A 15,031-nucleotide genomic window follows, 5' to 3' on the forward strand; every position below is an offset into this window, starting at 1 on the left:
CGTTGTCCGATCAGATGTAGAGGAAACAAGAGAACAGAGAACGGACTACATACAACATAGTCACACAGAAAAATACTAACAGAAATCCGAACATTGTGACTAGCAGTATGTTAGTTGTAAATACTTTAATCAATTCTACTGTTGTCTCTACCTTCGAGCCCCACATTGGGCGCCAAAAAGGACTGTGGTGGTTTTACTCGGGTGGGCAACCGAGCTCCACCACAACCGCTTTCTCACTCCCCCTCTCCTCAGAGAGGAAGGGGGAGAAAACACAACACAGAGAGCTCGAGGTTTGAGATGAGAATGGTTTAATTAAAGGGAAAGGGAATGGGGAGAAAAAGAAACAAAAGAAACAATAAGGCTGCAGGGAAGCACAGAGAGAAGGAAAAAAAAAATATTATCTACTTCCCATCAACAAGCGATATTCGGCCACGTCCTAGGAAGGAGGGCCTCAAAACGTGTAGTGGTTGCTCAGGAGGAACAGCCCCCTCCCCCACGAGAGCCCCCCTTTTTATTGCTGAGTGTGACATCAGGTGTTATGGAATATCCCTTTGGGGTTGGTTTAGATCAGCTGCCCTGGCAATATCCCTCCCCATCACTTGCCCACCCCCAGCCTGCTGGCTCTTGGGGGCTTGGAAGGAGTCCTGATGCTGTGCCAGCACTATGCAGCAATAGACACAACACTGGAGAGATACCAGTGCTGTTCCAGCTATGAGTGCAGAGCACAGCACTGTGTGGGCTGCTGCAGGGAAAGGTGACTCCGTTCCGGACAGACCCAACACAGGTACTCAGAGAGCTGGCTGATGTCATCGTCATGAAACCTCACCCAATTATTCTTCAATAGTCTTGGGAATCTGGAGAGGTCTCAGTTGAACAGAAACTGGCAAATGTTTTTTCCACTTTTCAGGAAGGGCAAGAAAGAAGACCCTGGTGATTACAGGCCTGTTGGTCTCTCTTCAGTGCCTGGTAAAATTATGGAGAAAATTTTTCTGGGAGTTATTGGAAAGCACCTGAAAGACAACGCAGTCATCAGTCAAAGTCAACGTGTTCATGAGGGGAAAGTCCTGTTTAATGAAATCAATTTCCTTTTATGACAAGGTTATCCAACTGGTTGACCAAGGGAAGCCAGCTGATGTAAACTTTTTGGATCTCGGCAAAGCTTTCGGTACTGTTTCTCACAGTACCCTTCAGGACAGAATGTCCATCATAGAGCTAGACAAGTACTTGATGTGATGGGCGAATAACTGGCTGATAGGTCAGGCTCAAAGGTTTTAGTAAATGGGGTTACATCAGGCTAGCAGCCAGCGGGGTGCTGCAGGGCTCCATTTTAGGCCCAGTTCTCTTTAATGTTTTCATAAATGACAGAATCCTAGAATGGTTGAGGTTGGAAGAGACCTCTGAAGATCATCTAGTCCAACTTCCCTGCCAAGCAGGATCACCTAGAGCACATTACACAGGATGGCATTAAGGCGAGTTTTGAATATCTCCAGAGAAGGAGACTCTAAAGCCTCTCTGGGCAACCTGTCTCAGTGCTCTGTCACCCTCACTGTAAAGAAATGCCCTGTCATATTCAGATGGAACTTTCTGTGCTTCAGTTTGTGCCCATTGCCTCTCATCCTGTTGCTGGGCACAACTGAAAAGAGACCAGCTCCATCCCCTTGACACCCTCCCTTCAGATGTTTATATACATCTGAGGGATGAGAGGCTGGAGAACAGCCCCACGGCAAGGGATCTGGGGGTTCTAGTTGATGGCAAGTTGAATCTGAGTCAGCAGTGTGCCCTGGCAGCCAGGACGGCCAACTTGGAGCACATCAAGCACAGCACAGCCAGCCGGTTGAGGGAAGGGATTGTCCTGCTCTGCTCTGTGCTGGTGCAGCCTCACCTCAAGTAGTGCAGGCAGTTCTGGGCACCACAGTATAAGAAGGGCATAAAAGTATTAAAGAGCATCCAAAGGAGGGCTACAAAGATGGCGAAGGGTCTGGAGGCCAAGACAGGGCCAGTTCTCATCAATGTTTTTATCAGTGACCTTGACACGAGTTGAGTGCACACTAAGTAAATTTGTGGATGTTACTAAATCAGGAGGAGCCATCGATTCCCTTGAGGTCAGAGACATGTTACAGATAGATTTTCATAGATTAGAGTGCTGGAAAATCACCAACCATATGAAATTTAGCAAGAACAAATTTTGGATTCTACACTTGGGATAGTGTAATCCTGGATGTACGTATAGGCTACAGGACAAGTGGCTGGAGTGCAGCCCTTCCGGGGAGGACATGGAGCGTTTGTTTGATGGTAAACTCAGTGTGAGTCAGCAAAGAGCTAACCATATTGCTGGACTGCACTAAGCACAGCACAGCTGACCGGTTAAAATAAGTGATTGTCCCACTATACTTAGCATCTTTGCAGCCTCACCTCAAGTACTGCCTGCAGTTTTGGGCTCCACTATGTAAGAAGGATATAAAAATAATGAGCGTGTCCAAAGGAGGGCAATAAAGGTAGTGAAGGGTCCAGAAGTAAGACATATGAGGGGTGGCTGAGGTCCCTTGGTTTGCTCAGCCCCGAGCAGAGCAGGCTGAGGGGAGGCCTCATGGCGGCCTGCAGCTCCCTCATGAGGGGAGCGGAGGGGCAGGCGCTGAGCTCTGCTCTCTGGGGACAGTGACAGGACCCGAGGGAACGGCATGGAGCTGGGACAGGGGAGGGTCAGGCTGGGGGTTAGGGAAAGGTTCTGCACCTAGAGGGTGCTCGGGCACTGGGACAGGCTCCCTGGGGCAGTGAAGATGGCACTGAGTCTGACAGAGTTCAAGAAGCATTTGGACAACGCTCTCAGACAAAATAGTTTGGGTTTTGGGTGGTCCTGCATGGAGCCCGAAGTTGGACACAGTGATCCTAGTGAGTCCATTCCAACTCAGGATATTCTGTGATTCTATGATTTTATGATTCTAGGAAGTAAAAATAAATAAACCTGTGAGTCCAGAAATGTGTTGAGTAGTAAGCTACTACTAATCACCTGATCCAGGGCAATTGCTTCTGTTGAGAAGATGACTTTACCGTTAATGCAGCTGTCACCACTGAGGTGCTGTTATCACAGCAATCACTTTGAAATTGTCTCAGGGGTAAGTACATGTAGTTTGAGATTTTTATTTGAAGGTCAACTTGTATAACTCTTTGACTTTCATCAGGAAATGCTGAGATATATGAAATGAAAACTAGAACAGTTGCTTCTGACCAAGTCTCATATGGCACAGCTCTGGATGGTGCATATCTTGGAAATACATTCAAGCCTCTTGTTAGTGTTAAAACTTCAGCATACACCATGGAGATAAAATGAAAAGTACTGGTGATTTTCACAATTTTGCTTCTGTTTTCTGCAATTGAAATGTTCTTGTCATCAAAGGAATACCAATTGTACTATAGACAATATTTTTAGACAACAATTGTACTACTATAGACAGTAGTGCATATGCAGAATATTGTATTTCTGTTAAAAAAAAAAATACAGAACCATTCACGAAATCATAATATAAAGCTTCAGAAAAGGGAGCCTAGTAGATGTAAGGGCAGTATATTACTAATACAAGATGTTGTAAACTTTTTATAGTCTTAAATAAATTCCATGCCAAAACCAACTTTGTTAGTACAAAATCAGGTCTGCTCTGTCCTTTTGAATGTCAAGCTGAATAAACTTAGGCTTACAAAAAAAATCTGAAGACTTACAGAGGGAAAACAAACTGCCATGTAATCATAACTATTACTCCTCCATTCCTCTGAAATGACCTTCATGTAGTTCATCTGTATTCAGCATATTAAATATATTAATACCTAATTTACAGAGAGTGGCTGGAAGAGTTTGGCAGAACTCACATTTTACAAGCTGCACCTACTAAGTCATAAAAATGTTAACGAATGTTTATAACAGAAGGAAAACATTGGAACAAGAACTTCTAGGGATCCATTCTGTCACTTTCAAAATGTTTTTGGTTAAGTGGTGTCAGTGCCAAAGTGTAGCATTAATCTTGCCACAAAGACTCTAGACCATTAGGTACCAGATGAACTATTTAGGGTTGTCCTGATGAATGAGCAAATTGTTAAATGATACAGTGTAACACTGAGTAAAGAGATGAGTCAACACAGAAGAAATTGTCCTGTTTTTGTACATCACTCTACAACATTTGACTGTAGGGCATGTGCAAACAGCTCCTCGTCAATAAAGTCTTAAAAACAACACGAATATATGTGTTATAGTTGTACTGTGACTAACAAAAGCAGGCTATGGATGCCCGAGCATATTAAATCCATGCATATATTGAAGATATATTTATCATTTTCTTGTTTCTGGAACTTGGAATGTTATTGAGCTATTTCGTTAGACTATGATTTACTGTTGAGAGCTACTGTTGTTGTAGCTAGGGAAAGGTAAGAATAGCATGGAACTTGTAAACATGTCTTGTTCCTCCTATTGATTTTTTTATAGTGAAATCATTGATGTGTATTTAAATGGTTGAAGCCTGTGTTACTAAAGTGATTCATAAAACTCTGAAAATCATGGCAATTTTACTATACAGTGTTGGCAATAACAAGTAATTACTACATTATCTTATTTTTTCCTATCTATTGAGCTTTCACTGTCTACAATGCATTGTCATATCATTTCTAACATATGTTCCATTCCCTTTACACAATTATCCGTTTTTTAAATATATTTTGTTTTGCTACGAGTAGTTCCTTATTTCGACTCAGCATTTTTATTGAATGCTAAATACACTACAAACCATACCTCTTTGGATCCCCCATTGATACTCTCCCCTCGTGTTCCTACACTGCTCAACTTCCTGCCTTAGCTGGGAGTAGATACCCTCCTCCAGTCTGTAGTTTCTGATTTTCAGAGCTTTAAACCTGGGTTCATTTCAATGCTCTGTACCCAAGATTCTGCTTCAGAAACAGGTGGGCTGAGAAAGTGATTCCTGATGTTTGGGAACTCATGGGTTTTTGTTTGGTTGGTTGCTTGTTTTGTTCCAGATTTCTGGTACATGCTTAGAGGTACCTCAAATGGAAAAAAACAGATAGAATGTTCCCATCTAACATGGAAATCCCTCTGAAATTGGTTTGTGCTTCTCTGCAATACCACGCAGCGGTTGGATTCCTGGCTGAAGCGCACACATCAAACTAAACAACTGGCAAACCAGACGCACAGGCATCTGATAGACAATTAGGGGGGTTAAAATACACCCCTGTGCTGCAGCCCTAGCTACAAGGAGTGCCCCAACAATACAACGTGTGCCTTCATACCACGAGAATCAAGCCACCACCTTTATTTACAACAAAAGCCCTCCCCTCACCCCCCTGCTCCCTTCCCCTCCCGCCCCGCCTCGGCGGCCATTACAGCCGCCCCCTTACTCCCCGCCGCGCCCCACGGCGCATGCGCGGCCCCCTCCGGGCGCGCGGCGGCGGGGGGCGGGGCTCCCCTCAGGGACGCTGCAACTCGCCGAGGGCGGCCGCGGCGCCATTTTGAATCGGCTGCGGGTGGGAGGCGGCGGCGGAGCGGGGAGGCTCCGCGTCCCCCGGGAATCAGCCGGCCAGGAGGGAGCGAGGCCCCGGAGATGGCCGCGAATCGCAACCTGAAGCAAGTGAGGATCGAGAACAGCTCGCCGGCGGCGCCGCTGGGTATGGTGGGGGGCGGCGGCGGCGGCGGCCTGAAGGGCTTGCGAGGCCTGGAAGCGGAGAGCGAGGCGGCGGCGGCGGCCGCCATGGCGCTGGTGCCGGGGAAAGAGGCTGGGGACGAGGAGCAGGAGGGCGGCTTCACCATCGACATCAAGAGCTTCCTCAAGCCGGGCGAGAAGAGCTACACGCAGCGCTGCCGGCTCTTCGTGGGCAACCTGCCCACCGACATCACCGAGGAGGATTTCAAGCGGCTCTTCGAGCGCTACGGGGAGCCCAGCGAGGTCTTCATCAACCGGGACCGCGGCTTCGGCTTCATCCGCCTGGTGAGGCTTCGCGTGAGCCCCCGCGGGTCGCTTCGTGACCCGGCCTCTGCAGCTGGGAGCCCCCAGTCCCCCGCTCCCCGCCCTCCGCTCGCCGCTAGGAGAAGGCAGCAGCTGCCCCCCCCTCTCTTTTTTCCTTTGCTGCTCATGCTGCTCCCTCAGCTTCCTCTGGTTTCTCCTCCTGTTCCCTTTTTACCTCCATCCATCCAAGCCAGAGGCCTGCATTGTGAGCAGCCTCCCCTGCCCCTTGCCTTGGGGTTTCCAGGGCACTGCTGGGAACCCCCGCTGGTTTTGGGGCTGGTCTCAGGGTTTTTCCACCAGTTTGCAGTTTATGTGCTGCTACGGGTGCTCCCGCAGCCTGTAACTCTTCCAGACAGGAAGATATGGTTGTGAAAAATACATTTTTCATGTAATATTTGTAAAGATTTTCTTTATTTAATTGGGAGAACTTAGCATACTTCAGGACTGGAAATGTTACCTCTTTGTGTCACACCAAATTTCAATCTGTGCAGCTCACTACGAGGATAGGTTTGGCCTATGAAAACACAGTTAACTTTAAAGACTGGACTGGTTTGTTTTGAAATAATACTCTTTGCACATCTTGAATGCTACAAATACACAATTTCAATATTGCAAAGAATTGGGAATGTCGTTTGTCTGAATTGTGTCCAGATAAGACTAGATTTTAGGGTTCATACAATTCAATCAGTATTGTCTCGAGCATGCAGAAAAAGCATCCTAAAAGCTTGTGATCCTGCATTTAAAATTTTCAATTTAATGTGTAGGATTAGTTTTAATGACTCCGTGCTTAGAAGGCTGTTTCATCTAGTTCTGAGAAAAGAACTATAAAGTTTATAAACACTTAAAGTGTTTTGGGTTAACCTGGTTATGATTTTTCTGTATATTTTACTGGTTAGGATTTTGTATCTTTTTGGTTGTTCTAGATAAGTGCAAAGATAAGTAGCATTCTGCTATATGCTTTTGACCACGACAAAATCTCCCAACCTGAAATATTTTTCTGGAGGAAGTGTGATAGATTTGCATATATTACCCAATTTTGTATGTAAGGTAAATTAAATATAGTATTTATCCGAATGTCCCTTTTCTGTTATATTTAGGGAATATACTATTTTCTAACATTTCATAGTAGGTTGAACTGGAAAATTGCCTGTGATCTAAAGAGTTCTTTAAATACAAGGCTTTTGGGGTATAATATTTGGTAAGAATTTCTGGAATGAGGAAAAAAAGCAGCTATTGAGACAGATTTTTGTTGTGGATATGGGTGCAGAAAGGCCATAAATGCAAGAGGAGTGAATATATGAGCAAAGAAGGTAATTTTGTTTCTTGATGAACTTTGAATCTATTTAGAGTTCATCCAACAAGAGTAATGAGCATGTGTGATATTTTCATTCAAATAATATTTTCATTTATTAAAAAAGTAAGAAAAAACATTTTAGATTCTCTAGTATCATTTCTGAAAATATTGTTAACTAATATATGGATATAAAGACTTCAGTAGGCATATGTGAAAAACTGTGAAGTTTTCAATTCTACTGAAAGCCTTTACCGAAGCAGCACGTAAGTCCTCTAATGTGCAACAAAAATTTACATCCAAGTCATGTTTTAGATTAAACCACAGGGAATGAAAAATGCATGTTCTTTCATTCCGTGGTTAGGAAATTTTGGGTAAAAAAGAATGCTGAATGACCCTAATGCAAATGTGCTCAAATTAAGGGAAGAAAAATTGCTACTTTTCTGGGGGAAAAATAACCAATGCAAAAGCAATGTCTGTTGTCTTTGCAAATAAAATATATAAAATATTTTATATCTTGAAAAAGGAATCTAGGACACTGGCTGAAATAGCAAAGGCAGAACTTGATGGTACAATTTTGAAGAGCAGACCACTTCGAATTCGATTTGCTACACATGGAGCTGCCCTAACAGTCAAGAATCTTTCACCTGTGGTTTCTAATGAGCTACTGGAACAAGCTTTCTCTCAATTTGGGCCAGTGGAAAGAGCTGTTGTTGTAGTAGATGATCGTGGCAGAGCTACAGGAAAAGGTTTCGTAGAGTTTGCAGCAAAACCTCCAGCACGGAAAGCTCTAGAAAGATGCAGTGATGGGGCATTCTTGCTAACAACGTAAGTTCACAGGTTTTTGTTTGAATTTGTGTTGAGTATGTATTTCTTATGTGAAAGAAAAAAAAAACTTAGGCATTCCCTACATCTTATTATCAAATGATGAAAGTAATGAGGTGAGAAATTAAAGTGATTTACACGAATACTTGAAAATACACTCTTTTTTTTTTTTTTGTTTTAGTGTGGAGAACCACATTTTTCTGCTGACTATTTAGACATCTTTTAACTACCATATTTCAGTCCAATAGCAATGTTTTGTGTCCCCCCCCTTGTTTAGTAGGTCTTTTCCTAATGAGGCTTTATTTCCACTGATTGAGCTTTCTGATCCCAGTAACAATACGACAAAATATTCTTTTGTTTCTTGGCAAATGAATACACTACATTGCTGATATTTCTGTAAACTCAGGAAAATGTTTTTGTGTTTATTTCCATCAACAACTTTTATTTGTGGCTTGCTAAGCCATAAGTAATTATTATTTTTTAAATAAATTTTGAACAAGTTGATGGCAGTTTCTGGAAATCTTTGAAGAGCAAGCAAGCTTGCATATTGCATCACTTCTCTCTAACATCTCTTATTTCTGTACTTGATGAGGAGAGTTGTTAACGGCTGTACTTTCACACGTTAACTTGTGACATTTTCAAATGTTTTCTTAGAGACAGTGTGAAGTGATAGATTAACATTCCCCCTTATCATTTGGGAAAGTAAGGCTGTGATTCCACAGCATTGAAGCTTGCTGCCATCAAATCAGGGAATGTGTGGTTGCTTCTCTTCCTGCCCTGACTGTGCTGTTGATCTCTTAACTGCTGGAGGACTGTTTTTGATGCTTATATAAGCCATTTGTGCTTGCTGAAAAAACATAAAATATTCAGTTGTTTTTGTTAAGTTCATTTTTGACCGTTTCAGAAAGTGAAGAGATTGTGGATGGGGGGAAAAAAAGTTTGGAACTCCTCTTTCTGGTGATAATCTCATAAATCTTGTCGCTTAACCAAATCCTGATAATCCGACCCAAGTAGATGCGTAGTAAATTCAATCTCAGGAAGTCTTTGTTATCAGTGGGCACCAGCAATTGATTCCTTTTTGTTCTTGTCTGGATTTTCTTGGCACTAGTGGTTGAGTGGAAGCCTGGTGAGCCAAACCAGGCAACTAATCTAGTTCAGTGAATGCTATAGAGTTACATGAGTACTATTCTGGGTGTGAGAGATGTGGCAGGGAAAAAGAAGCTAGGATACAAGGGAGGGTAGTCTTGATTTAGTAGCTGCTGGATAGTTTTGTTTGATGGACGTGATCATCTAACCATGGCCCGAGTGAGGAAAAAGTACTTGATCTTTGTCTTGCTTAAGTGGCTGACATGTCCCTTAATGCACAGTTGCAATCATAATTAGTATGTGTCTGCTGCCATGCTATTTTTTTAACGTTTTGCTTCAGAATCAGGAATTTCACATTTTAGGTGAGATTCCTTTGCCTGAATAGATATAATTTTTTTTCAAATCATGGGCCAAATGCATCAAAATGAGGCATTTGAAATGTGAATTTAGAGATTTAAAATTGTTCTTTTAAATCATCAGCTTGTTACCCCCACAGATCACTTGCATTTAAATGCTAGAACAGCCAGCAATTGTCATGCAGATAATTTTAGGAAAAATAGTTGCTAAGTTGTGCTCTGTGATTAGACTTTTTTTTTGAATTGCCTCAATACCCAAAGGTTTCTTTTCCAGCTGTCCATGTTGTTAAAACACATTTTTTTTCCCTCCCTGAAAAGATCCATACATGAAAGTGTGGAACAAAATGTTACGAGCTGGTGTTCTGAAAATAGCAGCTTTGTAGCTCTTTTGTTACAATTTTAAGGTCTTGTTTGGGTGTTTCCAAAAATGGTACAGAGTTGTTTTTTTTTTTTTTTTATTATACAGTTCAGGATTTTATTCTGCTATCCTTGCATTAGCTAACACTTGCCTCTGATCACTTATGCTGATACTGAGAATTCAAAGAACGAGCTTTAAATAATTTATGCAGAAGTCATTTTCTAATTATCATTGGAAAAATAATGCCAAATTACCAAGCCTATTTAATTGCAGAGTAACTTTCAAAAGTAAAATTGGTAAATATGAATAGGGTGAGTGCTCTGATTTGGGTTTGGTCATTTCCAAATGTAATCATGCCTTTCTGATGAAAATGTTTTTGAGATTTTAAGAAATATTTAAATATTCCTATACTTCATAATTAACATAACTACATAATGTAAATTGTATTTTATAGGTAGAATAGCTAGTTTTGTGTGTAGAACCAATAATCACTTTCAAAGATAAAATTCCAACAAATCCTGATTTTAAAAATTATTATGTAAAGGTTTGTAAAACTTAGGACTTAAAGATAACATGCTATTTTTCTAGAGAGCATCTTCAAAATACCAAAATAAGATCTTAAACAGTTTCTTTTATGGTTTTAATTACTGAACTGAAATTCTCTTCCAGAACACCTCGACCTGTTGTTGTAGAACCAATGGAGCAATTTGATGATGAAGATGGGCTTCCAGAGAAGCTAATGCAAAAAACACAACAATATCACAAGTAAGTTGTGTTTAACCTTATTTTAAAAATTTATTTAATTACTTTGTTAGCTTAGTAAATATACACTCTCTTTAATTCAAGTTTGTGTAATTGGAAGCAATATTTTGTATGCATATTTTATACAGCCAAGAGCAAAGGCAGACTTAGGTCAATTAACTTCCCACAAAAAGGTGCCATGTAATTTTGTATTCAGAATTAGAATAGTTCAGTTGGAAGGGGGCTGCAAGGATCATCACATTCAACCACCTGACCTGTTCAGGGCTAACCAAAAGTTAAAGCAGATCATTGAGGGTGTTGTCCAAATGCCTCTTGAACACTGACAGACACGTGGCATTAACCATCTCTCTATGAAGCCTGTTCCAGTGTCTCACTACCCGCATGGTGCAGAGACTTTTCCTAATGCCCAGTTTGGACCTCTCATGACACAGCCTCGTGCTGTTCCTGTGCGTCCTGCCATCGATTCCCAGGGAGCAGAGACCGTCACCTCCCTCTGCACTTCCCTGCTCAGGGAGCTTCATGGAGCAATGAGGCCACGTCTTCTCTTCTCCAGACTGGACAACCCAAGTGTCCTCAGCCTCCCTTCACAGGACATGCTTTCCTGCCCTTTTACCAGTTTTGTTGCCCTCTTCTGTATGCTTTCAAGTACCTTAATGTCCTTTTAATGTTGTGGGGCCACCCATGCTCAATATAGCAGGAGAATCACCTCTCTTGACCATTTCAGGCAGTTGCAGAGAGCAATGAGGTCTCCCCTGAGCCTCCTCTTCCCCAGACCAAACACCCCCAGTTCCCTCAGTCACTCCTCACAGGCCTTGTGTCCCAGGCCCTTCACCAGCTCCGTAGCCCTGCTCTGGACACGCTCCAGGGCCTCGATGCCCTTCTTGTGAGGGGCCCAAAGCTGAACACAGCACTCGAGGTGCAGCCTCACCAGAGCTGAGTACAGGGGGACGATCACCTCCCTGCTCCTGCTGGCCGCACTATTCCTGATGCAAGCCAGGATCCCTCTGCAAGGTCCTACGTTCCCTAAATAGAGTCAGCAGCACCTCCCTGTTTAGTGTCATCAGCCAACTTGTAGAGGATGCATTCCACTCCTGCATCCAGATCACTGATAACAGTGTTGAACAGAACTGGCCCTAGAACTGAGCCCTGGGGGGAACACCACTAGTGACACCAGCCAGGTACGGCCCCATTCACTACAACCCTTTGAGCTCTACCGTTCAGGCAGTTTGTCACCGGGTGTAGTGTGCACCTGTTGGACTCTGCAGTCTTTGTAGGTCTCTTCCAGCTGAACTGTTCTTTCACACAAAACATTGTAACATTTAGGATTGAATAGGACCTTTCTAAGTTCTCCTAATTATAGTAAAATTGAGACTTGAATCCTTAGTTTAACTTTTTGTGGTTTTATTAAAGTCAGTGGTTTTCTGGTCTCCACTGAAACCAACTGGAAATTATTGATAGTCAGTGTACATTCTTTTGTGGACTTTCTCCAGAGAAGCTGTGGATGCCTCGTCCCTGGAAGTGTTTAAGGCCAGGTTGGATGGGGCCCTGGGTGACCTGGGTGGCATCCCTGCCCATGGCAGAGGGGTTGGAACTGGGCGGTCTTTAAGGTCCCGTCCAAACCACTCTGATTCTGTGACTTGGGGTGTGATCTGATTCTGCAGATTTGTACACCCACAGACATTATGTCCTCTGATTAGCCCTTTAACTGTTTGTAAAGTCAGTGGAATGTAAATCTTGGCAGCTTCTATGCTTCAGATAAAATTTTGAGCATAAAAGGAAGTCTTGAGCACAAGGTGAAAGAAGAGTTCCATCATCTCATTAAAAAATAATTGTTGATTTTGAGATTTGATTACCATTTAGAAATCATGTTGCTTGAAACTGAAACCCTTACTCTATTAAGCAGGTAAGCCTGCAGAATAACACTTAAAAATACAGCAGTGTTACAGTGTTCGCTGCTAGAATGTAAGATAAAATGTTGGCTCCTTTATTAAAGATTCTTGCTGATATTCTGATCTGTTCAGTAAGCCTTTGTATGCACTTAATTGCTTGTGTGAATTGACCACTTTAGAAAGCTGAACAGTTAATCTAGTATCACAGCTTAATATTTGGTACCATTATAAATACGATTTTTTACCTTCAAATTTGATAAATTGAACAGATTTTTATTTAGACAGTTTCTCTGCTCAGGTTAGTTATATTACCTTAACAGCTGAATTAAACATTGTCAAACTGGTTTACATTATAATAATCTGATTTAAAGTCAGGTCTACACTTGAAGTGATTCTTCAGAAATTCTTTGGCTGTTACAGCTGTTGATGGAAATGTGTCCTTCTGTACATTTTAACTGCAAAATTTTTATTAGGGAAAGAGAACAGCCTCCGCGTTTTGCTCAACCTGGAACATTTGAGTTTGAGTATGCTTCACGTTGGAAGGCTCTTGATGAGATGGAAAAGCAACAGCGTGAACAGGTTGACAGGAACATTAGAGAAGCCAAAGAGAAACTAGAGGCAGAAATGGAAGCAGCTAGACATGAGCATCAGCTAATGCTGATGAGGCAAGGTAAAAACCAGATAATCTACTAGTATTAATTTTTTTTCCTCAGATTTTCTTTCTGTAGCATATTGAGCTATATGTTAAATGCAGAGATTTTTGCTAGGCACTATTTAATTAAATGCATTGAAATGAGAAAAAGGAAGACGTTTTTCCCCTTACACATGCTTCTTGATGACTGGCACTGATGGATTAAGAAACTGAAAAGGGAGATTGCCTGGGTCTGTGTCTTCACTTAAGTTTGTCAAATGTAAGTAGTTTGTGTAAAGAGAATGAATGGTAGCTTCACGTTCATCAGTAAAATTATTGTTCTGGTTTTGGTGTTGCTTATGGTACAAAGAAGGACTAAGCACTGTTTTTGGGCCCTGTGCAGGAAGAAATTCAAATGATCCCTCCTATTTATTTGGACTGTCCTGTACACCTCTGATACAATTTCAAATGTTCTAATAGCTAATTTTATTTTTTTTCTTTTGAAACCCAACCAAGTAGTCTTATGTATGATCCTACAGGTAACCATTGCAACCCAACCATTCTTAAAGTCATTCTTGAAATCCTGAAATCATGTGTCCCTCTTCTGTAATTATGTGGGCTGGCTTTCTCCCTGGTCTTGCAGGAAAGAAAGCCCTTCAGCAATTGTTTACAAGCCCTACCTTTCAGAATGGAGTTGGGTGAAAATGGCAGTAGGAGGGCAAGTACCTGGTACTTTCTGCTTATTAGCCTTCTCTCCAAAACACTTCCCAAAATGTTGTAGACATGCAATTGCTACTTTTTGTATTGCTTTTCAGCTGAGGTCTTTTGAAAACCATTTGATTTTAGTTCACATTACAAGACTTCTGAGTCCTGATTTTTGATTTTGCAAAGACTTTAGATTTTGAATTCAGTTTCTCAAGGTTCTTTGCACAAATGCAACGCTGAAGTATTTTAACTTGTTAAAAAGTCTTAAATGAAGGGAGATCGTGGCTGACTAAAAAGATTCTTATCCTTAGCCTTAAATCATGACTGTTCAATAACTAACTTGAAAGTCTGAATAGGCTTTGTCATTATAAAGGTATTTGAAGTTCTTGAGATTTTAAGTAGTAATGTTTCAAAATTTAAACCCAGGTAACTCATGCAAACTTTCTGTTGCAATTATTTGGTGTTACTTAGAACTTTACTCTTAACATTTTTTTTGTTGATAGTGCAGCATCTCTCTGTGAGAATTGTTCATCTTATTTTTTTTTCTGCTGACTTGAATGGCATTAAAAATACCTGCATGAGGTGGACAAAGATATTCACTAGATTGGTGGCATTAAAGTCACCTACATTCTTTGTTTGCTTGGTTACATTGAATATAAATTCATAGTCTCTTAAAATCAATTTTAAAACATTATCTTAACTGGAAGAGAGTTTAAAGAAGCGTATTGTGTTTTCTTATTTAGTATTCCACTATTCAAGTTCTGCTGCAAATGGAAATTGTCATTAGGAAAAAGTTTATCTAGCCTGTTTTTTCTAAACCAGTGTGCTGGTATTTAATAAGAATGCATGTTTTTATGAGAACTTGTACTGAAATACAGAGCATAATAAAATCAAAACCAGTTTTAAAATGCCAAATAGTTGTCATAGCACCTGAAATTGTCATATTTTAGATAAGGAATATTAATGTGATATAACAATGCACATAATACATGGTGCTCCCCCATCCTTTTTTAATCAAGCCTGCATTTATTAGATACTTTTTTTTTTTTTTAATTTTGTGTGTGACTATTTGATACTGGTGAAGATGATTCAGTGCTGAAATTCAGTTTAGATATGTTTATCATTGGCT

The 15,031-nt window shown here is 41.3% G+C and overlaps 1 protein-coding gene across 1 annotated transcript in view; it reads left to right on the plus strand.

The window, feature by feature from the left end:
- The first annotated feature begins 5,510 nt into the window (after nucleotides 1–5,510).
- The window catches only part of PSPC1 (paraspeckle component 1), a 41,640-nt gene continuing 32,119 nt past the window's right edge, over nucleotides 5,511–15,031 (plus strand). The window contains exons 1-4 of the mRNA XM_032188067.1: nucleotides 5,511–5,981; nucleotides 7,817–8,118; nucleotides 10,585–10,680; nucleotides 13,040–13,236. Coding sequence (XP_032043958.1) covers nucleotides 5,598–5,981; nucleotides 7,817–8,118; nucleotides 10,585–10,680; nucleotides 13,040–13,236 — 979 coding nt within the window. The 5' untranslated portion in view covers nucleotides 5,511–5,597. The remainder of the gene's footprint in view (nucleotides 5,982–7,816; nucleotides 8,119–10,584; nucleotides 10,681–13,039; nucleotides 13,237–15,031) is intronic.

Source organism: Aythya fuligula, chromosome 1 (assembly GCF_009819795.1).
Source record: "Aythya fuligula isolate bAytFul2 chromosome 1, bAytFul2.pri, whole genome shotgun sequence".
Taxonomy (NCBI): Eukaryota; Metazoa; Chordata; class Aves; order Anseriformes; family Anatidae; genus Aythya; species Aythya fuligula.